At 38.0% G+C, this 20,552-nt stretch overlaps 1 protein-coding gene across 1 annotated transcript in view; it reads left to right on the top strand.

The window, feature by feature from the left end:
• The window catches only part of SLC9C2 (solute carrier family 9 member C2 (putative)), a 99,661-nt gene that overhangs the window by 10,528 nt on the left and 68,581 nt on the right, over positions 1-20,552 (top strand). Inside the window, exons 4-8 of the mRNA XM_003258894.4 lie at positions 4,692-4,857; positions 8,851-8,967; positions 10,469-10,630; positions 15,706-15,805; positions 19,126-19,269. Coding sequence (XP_003258942.4) covers positions 4,692-4,857; positions 8,851-8,967; positions 10,469-10,630; positions 15,706-15,805; positions 19,126-19,269 — 689 coding nt within the window. The remainder of the gene's footprint in view (positions 1-4,691; positions 4,858-8,850; positions 8,968-10,468; positions 10,631-15,705; positions 15,806-19,125; positions 19,270-20,552) is intronic.

Here is a 20,552-nt window from a genome sequence, read left to right on the forward strand (position 1 = left end):
ACATTATCCAACTTCAAACTGTACTACAGGACTACAGTAATCCAAACAGCATGGTACAAAAACAGACACATAGACCAATGGAACAGAATACAGAGCCCAGAAATAAGGCTGCACACCTAAAACCATCTGATCTTCAACAAAGCTGATAAAAAACAAACAATGGATAAAGGACTCCCTAGTCAATGAATTGTGCTTGGATAGCTGGCTAGCCATATGCAGAAGGTTGAAATTGGACCCCTTTCTTACATCATATACAAAAATCAACTCAAGATGGATTAAAGATTTAAACATAAAACCTAAAACTATAAAAACCATGGAAGATAAGCTAGGAAATACCATTCTGGACGTAGGAACAAGCAAAGATTTCATAATGAAAGATGCCAAAGGCAATTGCAACAAAAGCAAAAATTAACAAATAGGATTTAATTAAACTTAAGAGCTTATGCACAGCAAAAGAAACTATCAACAGAGGAAACAGCCTATAGAATAGGATAAAATATTTGCAAACTATGCATGTGACAAAGGTCTAATATCTAGCATCTATAAGGAATTTAGACAAATTTATAAGAAAACAACTCCATTAAAAAGTGGGCAAAGGATAAAAACAGACACCCTTCAAAGGAAGACATACTTGGAGCCAACGAGCATATGAAAAAAAGCTCAACATCACTGATAATAGAGATATGCAAATCAAAACCACAATGAGATACTATCTCACACCAGTCAGAATGACTGTTATTAAAAAGTCAAAAAATAACAGATACTGTCGAGGTTCCAGACAAAAGGGAATACTTATACAATCTTGGTGGGAGTGTAAATTAGTTCAACCACTGTGGAAAGCAGTGTGGCAATTCCTCAAAGAGCTAAAAATAGAACTACCATTCAACCCATCAATCCCATTACAGGGTATATACCCAAAGGACTATAAATCATTCTGCCATAAAGACACATGCACATGAATATTCATTGCAGCACTAGTCACAATAGCAAAGATATGGAATCAACTTAAATGCCCATAAATGCCAGATTGTATAAAGAAAATGTACATATTTGCCATGGAATACTGTGCAGCCATAAAAAAGAATGAGATCATGTCTTTTGCGGGAACATGGATGGAGCTGGAGGCTATTATCCTTACCAAACTAATGCAGTAACAGAAAACCAAATACTGCATGCTCACACTTATAAGTGGAAGCTAAATGGTGAGAACTCATGGACACAAAGAGGGGACAACAGACACTGGGGCCTACTTGAGGGTTCAGAAAAAATAACTATTTTATACTAGGCTTAGTACCTGGGTGATGAAAAAATCTGCACAACAAACCCCCATGACACAAGTTTACCTATATAACAAACCTACACATGTACCCCTGAACCTAAAATAAAAGAAAGAAAATATTAAATGAAAAATTCCAGAAAAATTCATGAGTTTTAGATTGTGTGCCTTTCTGAGTAGTGTGATAAAATCCTGTGCCATTTTACTCTGTCTTGCCCGGGAAATGAATCATCCCTTTGGCCAGCATATCCACTGTGTATACATTATCTCCTGCCCATTAGTCACTTAGTAGCCATCTCCGTTATCAGAGAGAACATACAGTATCACAGTGCTTGTGTTCATATAACCCTTATTTTACTTTATAATAGCTCCAAAGTGCAAGAGTAGTGATGCTGTCATATGATCATATTTGTTCTATTTGATTATTAGTTATTGTTGTTAATCTTTTACTGTGCCTAATTTATAAATTAAACATTATCATAGATATATATGTATTTAAAAAAACATATATAGGGTTGGGTACTATTCATGGTTTTAGGCATCCACTGGGGTCTTGGAGCATATCCCTTGCAGATAAAGGAGGACTATTTTAGTTTCACTGTGATGTTTCTGGGTGTTAGTATCTTTTTATTTATACATATTAAGACTTCTTATGGTTACTAAATCTGAGAATTAATATATTTCATCAATTCTAGCCACATTTCGGCTATTATCTTTTAAATATTTTCTATACTGTTCTTTCTTTTTTTTTTTTTTTTTTTTTTGAGATGGACTCTCACTCTGTTGCCCAAGCTGGAGTGCCATGACCTCCGCTTCCTGGGTTCAAGCAATTCTTCTGCCTCAGCCTCCTGAGCAGCTGGGATTACAGGCATCCGCCACCACACCTGGCTAATTTTTGCATTTTTGGTAGAGACAGGGTTTTGCCATGTTGGCCAGGCTGGTCTGGAACTCCTAACCTCAGAAAATCTGCTCGCCTGGGCCCCCCAGAGTGCTGGGATTATAGGAGTGAGCTGCCATGCCAGGCTTGTTATTTCATTCTTAAATTCCCCTTAGTTGTAGATTTTCCATCATATTCTCCATGATTTTAAATTCTCTGTCTTTTATCTTTCGGTGCTGTATTGTATGTAATTTCCTCAAATTTAGCTTCCCATTTACTACTTTATCTTTAACAATATCTAACCTACTGCTAGGCTTAATTGAATCATAAACATTTTTAACCTTTATTCTTTTCCAATATATGCATTTAATGTTATAAGTTTCCCTTTAAGCACTGCTTTAATTGCATCCCTCTAGTTTTGATGCCTTATTTTCTTTATGATTCAGCGAAAATATTTAAAAACTTGGACAAAATGGGAAATTCCTAAAAATATGTAATTTGCCAAAATTTACACTAGAAATTCTTTTTATTTATTTATATATCTATTTTTGTTTTTAGACAGAGTCTAGCTCTGTCACCCAGGATGGAGTACAGTGGCATGATTACCCCTCACTCCAGCCTTGACCTCCTGGGCTCAAGTGATCGTCCCATCTCAGCTTCTGGAATAGCTGGGACTACAGGCACATGCCACCATGCCTGGCTAATTTTTTCTTATTTTTAGTAAAGGTGAGGTCTCGCTCTCTTGTCCAGGCTGCTTTCTAGGTTTCTAGCCTCAAGCAATCCTCCTGCCTCAATCTTCCAAAGTGTTGGGATTACAGGCATGAGCCACCGTGGCTGGCCTACTCTAGAATTTAAAAAGACCCAAATAGTCCCATAATCATTAAAAATTGAATTGGCAAATAAAAATGTTCCAAAAAAATGAGACCCAAACTATTTTAAATGTAAGTTATGTGAACCAGTATGAAAGATAACTCCAATCTTAGGTCTTACAGACGAGTAAAAGAGGAAATCCTCCCACATTTACTTTAGTTTTAGAGACAGAGTCTTGCTCTGTTGCCCAGGTTGGAGTGCAATGGTAATATCATGGCTCATTGCAACCTCAAACTCCTGTGCTTAAGCAATCCTCCCACCTCAGTTTCCTGAGTAGCTGGTACTACAGGTGTGCACCACCATGCTCAGCTAATTTTTAAATTTTTTTTTTTTGTAGAGGTGGGAGTCTCACTATGTTTCCCAGGCTGGTCTTAAACTACTGAACTCAAGATATCCTCCTGCCTTGCCTCCTAAAGTGCTGGGATTATGGGCATGAGCCACTGCACCTGGCCTCCTCCCTTACTTATTTTATAAGCTTTGTTTAACCTTAACACCAAAACTATACAGGAATATTAAGAGGAAGAAAAATCGTAAGTCAATGTCACCCACAAACATAGAACAATTCTACACAAAATTTTGGCACAAATATATCTAGTAACATATAAATAATAAAAACATGATCAAGTTGTGTTTATTTCAGAATAAGGTTAATTTAACATTTAAAAAATTGCTTAATGTAATTCATGCTCTTAAGAGATTTAATCACGAGGTCAGGAGATCGAGACCATCTTGGCTAACACGGTGAAACCCCGTTTCTACTAAAAATACAAAAAATTAGCCTGGCGTGTTGGTGGACGCCTGTAGTCCCAGCTACTTGGGAGGCTGAGGCAGGAGAATGGCGTGAACCCAGGAGGCGGAGCTTGCAGTGAGCTGAGATCGCGCCACTGCACTCCAGCCTGGGGGACACAGCGAGACTCCGTCTCAAAAAAAAAAAAAAAAAAAAAAAGAGATTTAAGAAGAAAAACCATATGACATTACAGTAAATAAAGAAATAAAAGGACCTAATGGTCAAATTGTGAAAACCTCACAGAAAGTAAAACAAAAGACAGAGATGGAAAATAAGAAAAGGATTGAATAACACAACTATTTTTTTTCCTGAGGATAATTTTGAAAAATAAATACTTCTTATACTTGGGTATAAACAATGTGTGCATAGAAATTACAAAACTCTGTAAATCACTTAATCTCCAGCATTTCATGGCCTCCCCTTTCTCTATTGCAGAACTACTTATTTTACAACTAATAAAAGGTAAAGGGGGGGATTTTCTGTGACTATTTTAGAGTCTTGGTATATAAATTTGTGTCATGTACCAGACACAATATGTCAGTAACAATTTACTTTCCAAACTAATCAGGATATGTTTTATATAGAAGCAGGAGAAATTTGCATTCTGTTTTAAGAACCTTTCAATATTGAGAACTATTGAACTAGAATAACAACAAGAAAGATAGTTGAGTCAGTCTTTTTAATAATAAGGTAGAATCTTGCTTATTTGAAAGGGGCAGTTTCTTTGTGGCAGGTGGTTAAACTAGAATACCTTTTAAAGTTATCTTCCAGGGTAATTGTGTAACATTTACAACCAAGATCTGACTCTTAGGATATAAGTAAATGCCATCATGCCATCTTTAGATGTTAAGTCTAATACTGTGTTATGAATTGGTTCACAGGTCTTGTTAACTGGATTAATTAGCTTTTCTACAGCAAGCATCATAATTGGATATGTCGTTATAAAATTCAATAAAGATTCATGGGATTTGCAATCTTGCCTACTCTTCAGCATCACCCTTGGCATTATAGATCCTCTTCGTTCTGTGACTTCACTAAAAACTATTGGTATGTCACATTTATTTCTCTCTCTTATCTTGAAAATACAAGGGTACATTATTTTCTTTTGATTATATTTTTCTTGCATGAATTGTGCACCCAGAAGAATAAGAATCTGTGCTTTTTTTTTCACTTTGAGAGGTAGAGCACTGATTGACTTTAAGGAGACAGAGCAAATAAGACAACCACCAAGGAGATGAGATAAATAGTGCCAATTATAATCTCCAAGGAAGTTTTTCAATTTTTTCAAAGAAAATGTAACCTTCTAGAAGGTGATAAAAATTGGCATTCTTATTCTGTTCCAGTGAATTCTTAGCCACGAGGTAGATATTCTAAGTTGGTGAGTTTGTTTACCAATAAGGGAAAACATTAAAGATCCCTAACGAGACTATTCCAAGGCCTTGCTACCTCTTGTTAGAGCTGCCTCCATTTGGAATAGCTAAGGTTTGGCAGGTGGTGGAGGGGGTTATAGTTTATCTTCAAGAAAAGGGGTAAGGATATAGTTTGGCACTCAAATGTATTACTCAATAAAAGCTTATTCCCAAGAGGATTTGGAGTCCTGCACTATTTCCCATATTATTTGGTAAGGTGGAAGATGATTTCACTCTGAAATATCCCCCTATTTCAGGATTTTTTTTCGTTGTTCCTTCTAAAAACAACAACAACAACAACAAAAATGGGAGACACGTGCAGGATGTGAAGATTTGTTACACAGGTATATGTGTGCCATGGTGGTTTGCTGCACCTATTGACCTGTACTCTAAGCTCGCTCCCCTCACCACCACCCCCCAACAGGCCCTGGTGTGTGTTGTTCCCCTCCCTGTGTCCATGTTTTCATTGTTCAACTCCCACTTATGAGTGAGAACATGTGGTGTTTGGTTTTCTGTTCCTGTGTTAGTTTGCTGAGGATGATGGCTTCAAGCTTCAGCCATGTCCCTGCAAAGGACATGATCTCATTCCTTTTCATGGCTGCATAGTGTTCCATGGTGTATATGTACCACATTTTCTTTATCCAGTCTATCATGGATGGGCATTTGGGTTGGTTCCATGTCTTTGCTATTGTAAATAGTGCTGTAATAAACATACATGTGTATGTGTCTTTATAGTAGAATGATTTATATTCCTTTGGGTATACGCCCAGTAATGGGATTGCTGGGTCAAATGGTCAGGTTTTATTAACACAGCAGTATCAACATGAATGGCTAGATGCTATGGTTTCTGTTTTTGACTCAGAAATATTTTCCTAACCAATTTTAAAGTATCAGTTGTATTTAGTGGAAATATACTACCTTATGATTGGAGTGAGAAACCTCCAACCTTTCCAGCATGTGATATTCTTATTTTCATACTCCTAGCTGGGAAAACATAGGGTTTTAGGAACTTTTGGAGGTTCTGTTCTAAATTGTTACAAGGTAGATACATTTCTCAAAGACTCTGATCCTGTTCTCTTTTTTCTCTTTGCTCCTGTAAGTACAATTTTTTTTCTGTCTTTCCTTACTTGTCTTATTCTTTCAACCATTTGTATTTACCTCTTGTTTCATTACCTCATTTTTCTTCCTGCTCTCCTTTCTGCACTCTCTTGACTATAAATGGTTATAATAAACTATAAATGTTATTTATTGCAGTTTCAACATTCAATTTTTTTTTTTCAAAAAAAGGAATACAGTAGAAAGTCTTCTTTTTATTTTTTTATTTTTTGAGACAGAGTTTCACTCTATACCCCAGGCTGGAGTGCAATGGCACGATCTTGGCTCATGGCAACCTCCGCCCCCTGGGTTTAAGCGATTCTCCTGCCTCAGCCTTCTGAGTAGCTGGGATTACAGCCATGCGCTGCTACGCCCGGATAATTTTTGTATTTTTTAGTAGAGAGGGGGTTTTGCCATGTTGGCCAGGCTGATCTCGAACTCCTGACCTCAGATGATCCACCCACCTCGGCCTCCCAAAGTGCTGAGATTACAGGCATGAGCCACTGCACCCAGCTGAAAGTCTTCTATTTCTTTAAGACAAAACTAGTGAAGGTATTGGGTTGCCTCTTAATTTTTATATTTTTTTATGTCAACAACACTCAGGAGGTTAGAGGGATTCTGGATCCAGTAGCATTGTCTCCTGATAAGACAAATTTGACTTATTTTTATGGGGAAAGTCACTCTCACTTGTTTTCGGTGTTGGCTGCGCCATCATATTGTCCCTTTGTGTGAATTAGATAAATGGCTCTTTCTTCAAAACAGTTTTCTTTTATTTAATAATCATAATACATTATTTTTTTAAGGAAAAACTATTTTTTGCCAAATGCCTAAAATTATAATATACAGAACTACAATTTCTATAATGTTAATAGTGTTTCTTTTGATGAGGTGCCCATCTGCATTGTAAACCTGTACAACCTAAATCTAAAGTGGACTGGCCCAGTCGAAAATGTAGTAGACGTTCATATGTAAGTTAAAAGGAAATTGTCTATCCATTACCTGTTTTAAAAGAGTATAAGGGCTTAAATAACTTTTATTTTAAAGCAAATCTGGAAGAGGATCTTGTAAAGAAATAAAATATAGAGTGTTAGTATGATCTCAATTGAGTAAAAAGAACCACATGCTTAGAAAAGGACTTCAACTTTAAAATGGTTATATCTGGGTCATCATAGAATTATAGAGGATTTGTTTTATTCTTTCCTTTTCCAAATTTTACAATGAATATAATTCATTGTGGACTAATATAAATTAGGTCCACATTAAGCCAAAAGAGAAGGTGGAGAGAGCTTCTAAAATGAAACACAGAGAGAAAAGGACTAGAAAACATTGAACTGAGCATCAGTGTGAGCACAACTTCAAATGACCTAATGTATGAATCCCCAAAAGAAAAGAGAGGGAGGAACAAAAAATTTGAAGAAATCCTGGACAAAAAGTTTCCAAATTTGATAATAATGAAAGCTAGAGATTCAACAAGCTCAATAAACTGTAAGCCCAAGAAATTTAAAGAAGACTACACAAAAGCACATAAAAAGCAAATTCCTTAAAACCAACGATAAAGAGAAAATTTTAAAAGCAGCCAGAGACAAAAGTCACATTGTATTTAGAGGAACAAAAATAATGACAACAGACTTAGAATTCTACACTCAGTGAAAATATCTTTTGGAAGAGAAGGTAAAATGAAGACTTTCTTAAACATACAAAAACTGAAAGAATTTATCATCAGCAGGCCTGCACTACAAAATTGTTAAAAGTCTTCTAGGCAGAAAGAAAATGATGTTAGATGGAAATTTGGCTGTGGAATTTTATCTACTCAAGCCTCTGGAAATCACAACCAATCTGTTTTTGGTTTCTATGTATCTGTCTATCACGGACATTTCATATAAATCAAATCATACAATATGTGGCTTTTGTGTCTGGCTTCTTTCACTTAGTATAATGTTTTCAAGGTTCAGGTTTTAATATGTATCAGTAAGTACTTCATGCCTTTTTGTAGAGGAATAATATTCCATTGTAGGGATATATCACATATATTTATTCATTTATCAGCTGATAGACATTGAGTTGTTTCCACCTTTTAGCTCTTATGAATAATACTATTATGAATATTTATGTACAAATCTTTGTGTGGACATATATTTTCAATTACCTTGGGTATGTACCTAGGAGTAGAATTGCTGGGTCCTATTTTGTACTTATTTCTAAAATGAGGTTATTTTGGAATCTGATTCAGGTTTATTCAAACTAAATGTGGTATCTTGAGAAGTATTTGTCTCATTCTGAAACTCAAGTATGGTTGAGACAATGAACAATACAAGCAGTGCTATTGCCATGTTTCTTTGCCATTGCGAATACAGGAGGCACAATATAGAAATTTAAAAATGGTGATTGTGATTGTCTTACAGACCCATCCCAGTCATAGCTGCCTTGTTCTTTCTCTTTTTTCTTTTTCTGTTCTTTCTCTTCTGTTTCTGCTTCCTGTGCAAGAACATTATTTTCATGTAGCATATTGAGTTATATTTTGTATTTCCTTTTTCAGGCATTTCTAAAATATACATTGATCTCATTAGAGGAGAATCATTGATCATTTGTAGCATCGCATCAATTTTTTTTGGAAATTTTCGGGGCAACACAATCCACTTTTCTATTTTTAGAGGTATGAGCATTTTTTGTCAGTATATTTTCTAAAATCATTCTCATTAAAATTAAAATACATTCAAATGTTTAACTTTGCTGCCTTCTCTATACTTTACTTTTGGGCTGATTACAATGATATATGAAGTAACAAGAAAAAAATCATAGTTGACCATCTGCATCCATGGATTCAACCAACTGCAGATCAAAAATATTCAGAAAAACTCAATAAAAATAACAATACAACAATAAAAATGCAAATTAAAATGCAATACAGTATAGCTATTTACATAGAGTATTTACATTGTATTAAGTATTACAAGTAACCTAGAGACGATTTAAAGTACCCAGAAGTATGTGCTGTAGGTTATATGCAAATAATATGCTATTTTATATCCAAGGTTTTGAGAATCTGCAGATTTTGGTATCCAAAGGGGTTCCTGGAACCAATGCCCCATGGATACCTGAAGGATGACTGCATGTGTGTTCTTGGACATTAAGGGGGAAAGAACATTTAAAAAGTGCTTTAGTTTTTCTCAATATGCATAAATGCATGTGTGCACCCATATAGTGTCACAATAGACACATATAGTGTCAGCTCGCTCAGATTTACTTCTTTCCTGGATCAATCTGGATCTCAGTGACTGAGTGCTAAGAATTGGCTTGGTTCTGGATTTGGGTCTGAGAGTGAAAGCAGAACATTGTATGCAGGACTGGAGAATCCAGTCCTAGAAGTGACAAGAGCCAGATTCCTGCAGCTAAAGCCCACTGGGATATGAAGCTGTTGCCTTGCTAGGTTTCCAGATGTGTTACTAGTAGAAATGAAAAGGTGAAAAAATCACAGTATGAAGGGGGAAAATGTGTTTTTCCGATATACTTTTGTGATAGTCACAAGAGGAGGAAGATACTAAAAGGAAAAATAAATATTAATGAATAAAGAGGAGTTTGCAGTGCTTCTCAGTGAGGGAGATACCGGGCATTGGGGTGGGACAATTTTTGTCATTTAGGACTACCCTGATAGCTACCCACTGACTGCCACTAGTGCCCCCAGTTATTGTGACTAATGAAAATTTCTTATCTTCATTTTCCAATGTCTCCTGGGCTGGGGGCAGGGGTCATAAACTAACTGCAGGTTAGCAGTGACCCTGGGCCTAGTTAGCTTGGTCTTGACATAGTTTATCTAAAAATTTTTAATTTAGATTTTTTTTTGTTTAGACATTCACTCTAAACCCATTTGTCACAAGTTTTTCACATTTATTCTCCTTGCCTTTCTCCTGAGGACATTTGAATCTTCCATCACTAGATAAGCAAACCTTTAGCTGCAGACTGTAAGGGAAGGTTATTCTGAGAGAGGCTTTTTTACCAGACTTTCACGAGACACTCCTATTTGCTGAAAAATAAGGTCCCCACTCAAAATCTCACAAGCAAACCAAAGTGCAAAGACCCAAGTGCCATCAGTGAAAGAGACAAAAGTTATAGCTCAAGTTTTTATTTCTTATTTTTTCTTTCTTTCTTTTTTTTAGATTTACATGTAGGCATTGAACTCAGCTTGGACATTTTGGGAAGCATAATATTTGGATATTGGTGTGCAAAAATCATTCAGTGTATATTGGCTGACGTTTTTAGCAATATGCTGACTAATATCATTCTCTGCTTTTCAATGGTGTACATGACTTTCTATACTGGTAAGGCAGAAATAAATACAAAAATTACTGTCCTTAAAGTAAGCTTTATTTTTTCCTGATCTTGAATCCAGTTGCTTCTCCTCCTTTTTGTGGCCCCACTGTGTGTCCTGTCATCTTACTTATCTCTAGCTCTTTCCTAGTCTTTCTTAATAAGCTTTTTATTTCAACTCCATGTCCAATTTCCTTGCACTGTTCTCTGTGGTTACTCTCTTATTCTTTTTGGATTCTTCATTTGACTTTGTATATAGTCGCTGGCATTCCCCAGGCAGAGGAATCAACACTGAGCTCATTTCTGCTCTAACCCTGAGAACAAACCATCTGCAAACTGAGAAGGCTAGGAGAGATGCTCCTGAGGCTTTTCTAGATCAACAGCCTTTAATTCAATGGATACCAAATTGAGAAGACTATAGAAATGGCAGCCCTTACTTAGGCTAAGAGTCAGGAAAGGAGAGGTATATTTATTGTTGAAAGAGAAGCAGGAGAGTGAAATAATCACAGGAGTAAGAGTGCTCAGCACTGGCTGACCTTCAGCTAGTTTAGTCCAATGAAATGGAGATTTAAGTGTTTACTGGCCTGACTGAGGTGCCTGGTCCCTAAGAGACATAGTAACTGTGGCCAAACTGTCAAATTCCACTTTTGCTCTCATCTCACACAGTGAAGCAACTTCGGTTCTTGAAAGACCTCAGGTATTAAGAGGTTAATTACTTCTCCTTCACCTCCAGTTACCTAAAAGCGCTGCTTCTTCTGCAGATTAATTGCCACCTGAGGGTTTCTCACTGCCCTGAATCAGTAAAATTATAGAAAGCATTCACTGAAGGCTCATTTCCTTCAAATTTCTTCATTTTTCCCCTCTCCCGTGCTGCTTTTTAAAGATGCCTTAAATGTTTGAAGAAAAAAATTTAGTCTATTTTTCTACTAGACTGAGTTCCTTGAGGTGGAGGCTCTTAGTCATCTTTTTATTTGTTCTCTTTTCTATGTTTGGAGCTTGCCATATGCCTGATAGTAATTTAACACATGTTGGTTGAATAAACTGCTACTAGTCCTCGAAGAGCTTTGGAGTTAGGCAGACTTGAGTTCAAATTTCAGCTCTGCAATTTATTAGCTTGGTGACCCTGGAAAATTACTTAACCTCTCTACGGTTCACTTTCCTTATCTTTAAAAGTGGTATGATAGGCTGGGCGCAGTGGCTCACGCCTGTAATCCCAGCACTTTGGGAGGCCGAGGCAGGCGGATCACTTGAGGCCAGGAGTTTGAGACCAGCCTGGCCAATATAGTGAAACCCTGTCTCTACTAAAAGTTCAAAAAATTAGCCAGGTGTGCTGGCGCATGCCTGTAATTCCAGCCACTGGGGAGGCTAAGGCACAAGAATCCCTTGTACCCGGGAGGCAGAGGTTGCAGTGAGCCAAGATCACGCCATTGCACTTCAGCCTGGGCAGGAGTGAGACTCTGTCTCAAAAAAAAAAAAAAAAAAAAAAGTGTTATATCACCTAATGTATTCAGGGTATTGTAGGCATTAATGAGATAATCTGTCACGTGACTCACTCCTGCTGGTGTGCTGATAGCTCTTGCTGGCTTGCCAGAGCTGATTATCCTCCTGTCTTTCAAACTCTGTTCAAGCGACATTATGTTGAGAGCTCGAAATTGGCTACAGTGAGAGTCTTTACACCACAGAAACTGGAAGACACTGCAACACTACAACTCAGGGTTCCCTCTACTGCCCCAACCTTGAACTGGGTTTTAAAAAGTTTTTTTCTCTTACTGCCTGTATAATTGCAGAAAAGAGATGGCTTTAAACATTTACCAGCACATCACTGGGCTCAAGGTAGGGCAGTCAATAAATATGAGTTCCTATTCCCTTTTCCTTCTAAAAAATGGAGATGCTTCCAGTCAATGTGTGGCATCATCCTAACCAGACGTGTATGAATTGAGGGCAGGCAGGTAGGATGGGGTTCCCTAGAGTCTTTTAGCATTATTGCCACATTGGAAGACTCCCATTTCTGACATACAACTTTTCAAGTTGGAATAGGGTTGTTTGGTTAAGCAGTATGAATTCCTTATGCTCATTCGGGTATGCAGCCAAAAAGCTGATCAATTCAGCTCAATCCCAATTCAATTCAAATCAAATGTTTACCAAAAACATATTTAAGCATTATGAAGTCTGATTATTTTGTGCTAACTAAACGGCATCATAAGACTTTGAAGCTGATTTCTGTGAAGGAGTATAAGTCACATAGCTGTGGAGTAAAAGATCCTTAAACGATTGAGACACTTGTGATTTAGACTTTAGGAGGTGGAGATCATAGAGAACTGAGCCAGGACCTTGGTTCTAGTTTAAGGTCTACCCTCAGTTCCTTTACCTGTAAAATGGAGAGACTGAGTTAGGCAGTGATGGGGTGGTAAATTGGCTCTCTGGGAAGAGAAAAAGCCCCGATTTGCAGTGCTTGTCAATTTTCATGGGATAAATACATCTACCGTGGCTGATTTCAAGGATGGCTTTGGTTAGCAACCTGCTCACAAAGTTACTAAAAAATTAACAATTAACTTTCCTGAGCAGGTACCAGGTCTCTAAGAATCAGCCTTAAAGAGAATGATGATTTTCTCTAGAAATTATGCCTTTGAGATTGTAGCTGTCACTAGCAGAGAGGAAATATCTGTATTTTGGTTGCATTTGTTCAGGTAAGACTTACTGCAGAGTGTGGATGAATGATAGAAGGTAGGAATTTAGCATTAACCACTCAGGCTTAAATACATCCCAGAGTCAGCACTTGTGTGTGCTATATATACTGATTTCAGCCAATAATTCTTTGTAGCTTCAAGGCAGCGCTGTGCCGCTGCTCAGAATGAAAGCTTGCTAGGTAGCCGCCTGTTTTAGGTTGAATTGTGTCCCCCCAAAAGACGTTGAAGTCCTACATTCCGGTACCTGTAAAGGTGACTTTATTTAGAAAGAGGACCTTTGTAGATGACCAAGTTAAGATGCGTCATTAGGGGGGGTCCTAATCCAGTATGACTGTATCCTTATAGAAAGGGGAAATTTGGACACAGCGACAGACACACATAGAGGGAAGATTATGTGAAGACACAGAGAGAATACCAGCTATAAGCCAAGGAATGCCTGAAACTACCAGAAGCTAGGAGAGAGGCCTGGGACAGAATCTCCATCACAGCCCTCAGAAGGAACCAACCCTGCTGATCTTAGACTTCTAGCTCCAGAACTGTGAGACAATGCATTTCTGTGGTTTAAGCCCCCCAGTTTGTGCTATTCAATTATGGCAGTCCCAGGAAACCAATACACCTCCCTCCTCTATTACACTTTCCTCTGTCAAGAATTAAAAAACAACTTCAGGCAGTCCTTTACTCATACTTAGTAAGTTCCTGAAAGCAAAATCAGAAAAAGGCAGTGTTATAGAGATGTTCTGTAGCCAGAAAGCGAAAATGTAGATAAAATTCTCACTTATACATTCTCTAATGTTACATTTCTTTCATGTTGTTTAATTTTGTTCTTTTCCCTGACTAATGAACATACCATCAATTGGCTTAAGTCCAAAAAGCATCTGATTGAGGTGGGGGAGTCACCTCTTTGAGTGTTGATATATAATTCATGAAAGAACATGGGTTTTATAAAAGTGTAGGCTAGAGGCATTCCAAGAGGGATTCCTCCATCCTAGCAAGGAGGAATATTTTATCAAGTGACAGTGTTTAGAATTTTGGGGGGGATGGAGATAATAAAAAGTAGAAGGAGTTTTTGTCATCTTTATAATTGTTTTAAAAGTCTACAAACAATGCATCCCCTTGTTGCCTGTAACTGGGGCTTGTCACTTCCACTGTCCCTTCTTTATAAAATACTAATTATAGGGAATTGGAAATTGAAAGATAGTTTCCCTGTCATCACAGTTTGTGGCACTGCTGGTTTTATTGTCATTGGTTATTTAAAGTAAATTCAGTTAAATAAGTAGATAAAAAGAAGTCTAAAGTGAACTTAAGGGATTAGATAAACCAAAAGGATAGTAAACTCCTCTTTAAATTAATAAACAATATTAATTTACTAAGCAATAAAGTAGATAAAAACAATTAACAGCATGATAGTATTATCACTTATTCATTGCTTTAAAAGTGTGGCAAGCATTTTCATGTTTTCTAATTTAATTTTCACAACTGTATGAGTCATAACTATTTTACGCCTATTTTATAGTTACAGGGCCACTAATGGAGGAAGGTGAGGTCACGTTCCAAAAGCAACCAGCTCTGCTTTGCCCCAAAGCTCTTCCAATCCTATCTTTCGTGTTCTTTGTCTTCCTTTCTGTCTGACGGTTTTAATGTGCTATTTGAAGATTCTGCAGCCTAAGACTGCAGAGTATTTATGGTATTCAAATATCCTTCAGGTTGGTTTTCCTGCCTCAGACTATTAATACATTTACACATTTGTTTAGAGCCCAACAAATTACAAGTTTAATTAGGGAGGTCTATAGCTGCAAAAGAAAAGCAGGTGTAAGGAACTGGAGTCATCAGAAGCACTGAGCTTGGCTCACAACTCCCGGCACATGTAGTGCAGTATTTCTGAGATGCTTAAAGGACACCTTGAGGGCTGTTGAACTTATTTTCCATTAGCCCTATCCTCAGTGATGGTCTCCAGCAGGACTTGGCAAACTGCGACATTTGGGCCAAATCTGCCTGTTAGCTAAAAATGGTTTTTACATTTAAAAATGGCACAAAAGAATATTTTGTGGCATATGAAAATTATGTGAAATTCAGACTTCAGTATCTATAAACCAAGTTTTACTGGACACATCTGTTTATATATTATCTGTGGTTGCTTTTGTACTACGACAGCTGCGTTGAGCCATTGTAACAGAGGCTGTATGCATCACAAACACTAAATATTTACTGTGTGGCCCTTTATAGAAAAAGTTTGCTAGCCCCAGGTTTACTGGATTAGGTCAATCCCCTGAAGCAACTTTCTAAGAACTACTACTTCTCTTAAGATTCCCACCAATTCTTTATTCAAGATAAAGTATCTTAGTATGCAGATATGAATACATTGCATTTGATTCATTTGTTTTTTTTTTTTTTCTCCCTAGTGGAATTTTTAGGAATGTCAGGCACTCTTGCCTTAGCCGCTGTAGGACTGAATTTAGATTCTTTAACTTTTAAACCGAAGATCGAATTCGTAATTACTAAGTAAGTTTCCTATCGTGCCCTTCGATGGCTCTCATAGCAGTTTAGTGCATAAGGGGTCTCGCCTTCATGGACACTAGTAAAACTCTTTTTCCATAACCTTTCTTTATCTTGAAAATTTTATTTTTGCTATCAGTTATATTGGAAAAGAATTTAAGGTGCCAACAGTTACCAGCATTAATTGATACTCCTGTTATTAATAAAGTATCAGTGGCTCAGAAACCATGGTGTTTTTTGTATGTAACCTGACAAAAATTTACTTTGAACCATGGAGATTTAAAGATACATTTTTTCTTTGTTTCCTTCATAATATACCTAAATAACAGTATATTAATGTGGGAAGAGCTGGAAAAGAAGAGTAGCAGAAAGATGTAACATCAACAAAACTCTTACCTACCCTTTACTCCTGGTAATAAATGCCATATGGACATCTCTGGATAGAGGGAAAATCATTTGCCTGTCTGTGCAGAGAAATAAGTTAGCCTTTCTCTGAAAGACTATGATAAATTAGAGAATTGGTTCAGAATTATCGAATACCAAGTCATCATCTAATGTAGAAATTCCCACATCAGATGAAAACAAATGTCGAAATGAGAAAAATAAGCCATAATCCTGAGTTTTCCCATGAAAATTAATTTATTTAATGTAAGGACTATGCATTACTGTGAAATTATGTCCATTCTACTTTTTTGTTGTTTATAATGTCCTCTCTTTTATGACATTCCAATGATAGAAGATGGTATTTTCTTTTCTACTTGGCAAAATGAAAAAACACGGGCAGCCAGGCACAGTGGCTCACTCCTGTAATCCCAGCACTTTGGGAGGCCGAGGCAGGCGGATCACGAGGTCAGGAGATCGAGACCATCCTGGCTAGCATGGTGAAACCCCATCTCTACTAAAAATACAGAAAAAATTAGCCAGGCATGGTGGCAGGCTCCTGTAGTCCCAGCTACTTGGGAGGCTGAGGCAGGAGAATGGCGTGAACCCGAGAGGTGGAGCTTGCAGTGAGCCGAGTTCTCACCATTGCACTCCAGCCTGAGTGACAGAGTGAGACTCTGTCTCAAAAAATAGAAACAAACAAACAAACAACAACAACAACAAAAAACATGGGCACCTAAAACTATTCCAGTTTTGTGTGTATGTGAATGAAACATTACTGTGTTTTTAAATCCAGAAGCTTGGGAATAACCAGTTCACAGAACATCTACTTGGTGTAATGCTCAATTTAGATGGTTTCCTGAGCTCAGTGCTACTGTCTGTTGACATCATTATAAATTACTTTCTGTTCACTCAATTGTTTATTTTCTCACCCATTTGACCAATCCTTTCTTAATGTCTGGTGTGGTCTGGATGTTGCATCTTAGGTCTGGGGCTAAGAAAATAAGTCCCTTCTCAGAGGTACTCATTGTTAAGTAGCAGACATGTTTATATAAGAAAGTAACAATATGTGTGAATAATTACGTATTTATTCAGGTTCTACTATATACATAATGCATTTTTTAGGTCCTGTGGAGAGATTTGAAAAAAAATTTCTTTTGAGACAGGATCTTGCTTTGCCTTCCAGGCTGAGGGGCAATGGCACTATCAAAGCTCACTATGGCCTCCACCACCAGGGCTCGAGTGATCCTCCCACCTCAGCCTGTCAAGTAGCTGGGACTACAGGCATGCACCAGGATACCCGGCTAATTTTTTGTATTTTTTGTAGAGATGGGGTTTCACCATGTTTCCCAGGCTGGTCTCAAACTCCTGGGCTCAAGCAATCTGTCCTCCTTAGCCTCCCAAAGTGTTGGGATTACATGCATGAGCCACTGTGCCCACATGACATTTTTTTTCAAGTATTTAATTCAGGCCGGGTGCGGTGGCTCACGCCTGTAATCCCAGCACTCTGGGAGGCCAAAGCGGGCAGATCACGAGGTCAGGAGATCAAGACCATCCTGGCTAACATGGTGAAACCTGTCTCTACTAAAAATACAAAAAATTAGCCAGGTGTGGTGGCGGGTGCCTGTAGTCCCAGCTACTCGGGAGTCTGAGGCAGGAGAATGGCGTGAACCTGGGAGGTGGAGCTTGCAGTGAGCTGAGATTGCGCCACTTGCACTCCAGCCTGGGCGACAGAGCAAGACTCTGTCTCAAAAAAAAAAAAAAAGTATTTAACTCAGTCAGTTATTCCATGACTTCTGAATTGTTTGAAAACTATGCACTGGGATTTGAGGTCCCCCGACTCAAACTCTTCCCCAGTAGGGGTTCAGAATCAATTGAATTAAGAGATAGAAATCACTTGGAGAACCAGACTATCTCCTTGATTGGGGTAATGCTGTGTGTATCAAAGAACATGGTTTATGTCTGCAGCGAAAACGAGGCTTCCTTATGCTTCTTTCCGAGCATAAATTTTGAGATTCACCTGTAAGGAAAATGGTTTGTGGGGCAGATGCACTTACCCAGTCAGCTGAAAGGGAAAGTCTCAAGAGGGAGAATCTAGAGGAGGCAGGCCTTGATATCTGCTTGTGGAAGTCACACTTGGGTCTGACCCAGGCGTGCTACCACATGGAACCATACAGAACAGAACATGTACTCTACTGAGGCCTCAGCCCCCTGCCCTAACCCACCTGCTCTGGTCTACTCAGCAAGAATCTCTGGGGGTGGTTCTGTCGATTTTTAGAATTCAATCTGGGTGATTCTAATGCTTTCTTCTGCTTAAAAACTACGTTAGTGCAGACAGTCAGCACCGTAGGAATTCAGAGCAGGACCACCTCCACCTAGGGTGCTTAAGATGCTTTCATGGACAACATGGGATTAGAGTTAGCCTTACAAGACTTTTAGGAATTCAGTAGACAGGAAAGCAGACAGGAGAGATTTTCAAAGTAAATAGAAGAGTACATGTGAGTCACAGAGGGAGAGGTTGTGCAGAGAGCATTGAGATGATCCTGTTAGCTATTGCAAAGTCAAAGTTACCGAGGTACCTCCTAGTAGCAACTACAACTCCGGGTTTAGCAGTAGCAGGCCCAACAGTTGACATGCTCCCACTGAATCCCAGAGAAATTGATAAATCATCAGCTGGGGGAGGTCCTCATTTTTCTGCTTTGCTCTTATTATTCTACTGTGAGAAGCAGCCCATGGGTATTGGTGTGATGAAGGTAATGAAAAATATGGAACTGGGTGCTTTTAGATCCAACAAAATTCTTTTAAATATTGACTATAACAGAGATGAAGGCAACGGCCTCTGCTAAGACAGCATGGTAGATATAAGATACATGCTTTTATGTGAAAAGGAAAATATATTTTTAAGATGATTGCTTAAAATGTCATTTCTATTTCATTCATCCTAGGTTCTTAAGAATTTTTTCATCTGTATATGAACATTTAATATATGCTTTCTTTGGCATTGTGATTGGATGTGGAGAACTCAGCCATTATGAATTTTACACTATAACTTTCATATTCATTTTATTTACAACAGTGAATTTGGTAAGGTAAGAATAATATTTTAAAGTTTGTTTACTGAACTTAGATTCTCAAGGCCAGAATTAGAATTAGGAAGCAGTGGCATACAGCAAAAAGGGCTCTGGACATGGAGCCAGGAAACCTGCATTGTTATCAAGGCCTTGACAATATCTTGCTGTGCAACTTGGGGTTAAGTGTTTATTTTTCAAGATTTTATCCATAAAATGAGAGGGATCGGCACCACCCATAAGCTAGACAGAAATGCAAATTAATGGACCCATCTTAACCTACTGAATCAAATCTCTAAATATGAGATCCAGGAAATAGTTTTAACATGCTCTTCAGGTGGTTTGTATGCATGTTAAAGTTGAGCATCACTGGACCAGATTAATTGCTCTGAACATTTTTGTTGAATTTCATCATAATTTATTATCGTCAATAGCTATGAGAAAGCCACGATCATGCTATGTACCAATAGCTGTGATAATGCACTTACCATGTACTGTATGCCATTGATATGAATATCACCTTATGATGTATGTGTTATTGCATCACTGCACAGACGAAGCCCAGAGAATGTAAAAACCTGCCTAGAGTCACTCAACTCATAAGTGCAAATTTGGGATTTAAACCTGACTCCATGAGCATCCTTATTCTAGAATGCCATTGCCCACTGATGGTAGTTGTGTCTTCCATAAGAATTTATGACAATGTCTCCAAAAACACTGTCATTTTCACTCAGGATGGTGGCCAAGGTAGCTTGTCTTATAGTATGTTCCCATGGAAACTTGAGTCTGCTGACTCAAGGCACTGCATGCAACTCAGATAGTCACTCTCACACAGAAGGCTGTGTACACAGCCCTGATTGCCACCCCTATCCCCCACCTCATCAGAGTGGGGCCTAAATTGGTACCTGCCTGCTGTTCCCATGCAGCTGTGAAATCAGTAGCCATCTTATCATCTTTTCTCTGGCTCTCTGTCTGGACTCTTAAAAAACAGTTTTTAAGTTAGTCATTGCTCCCTAGTATAATTTAGGTATTTATGTTTATTTCTGGATCCAAATTCCATCTCCCGCACTTGTTAGCTTTGTAACTATGTAACTATATGACTTTGGGTCATTACTTAATCTAAGTTTCAATTACTTATCTGTAGACTGGGCATAATAATAGATCATCTCAGAGGGTTGCTGTGAGGATTCAATGAGGTAATGCAAGTACAAGAATTTAGCACCATGCCTGGCGCATAGTAAATGCTCAGCAAAGTGAGTTTTTGCCATGATTGTGGCTATCCTTATTTTCTCAGGATAAGACAC

This window comes from Nomascus leucogenys, chromosome 12, assembly GCF_006542625.1.
Source record: "Nomascus leucogenys isolate Asia chromosome 12, Asia_NLE_v1, whole genome shotgun sequence".
Taxonomy (NCBI): domain Eukaryota; kingdom Metazoa; phylum Chordata; class Mammalia; order Primates; family Hylobatidae; genus Nomascus; species Nomascus leucogenys.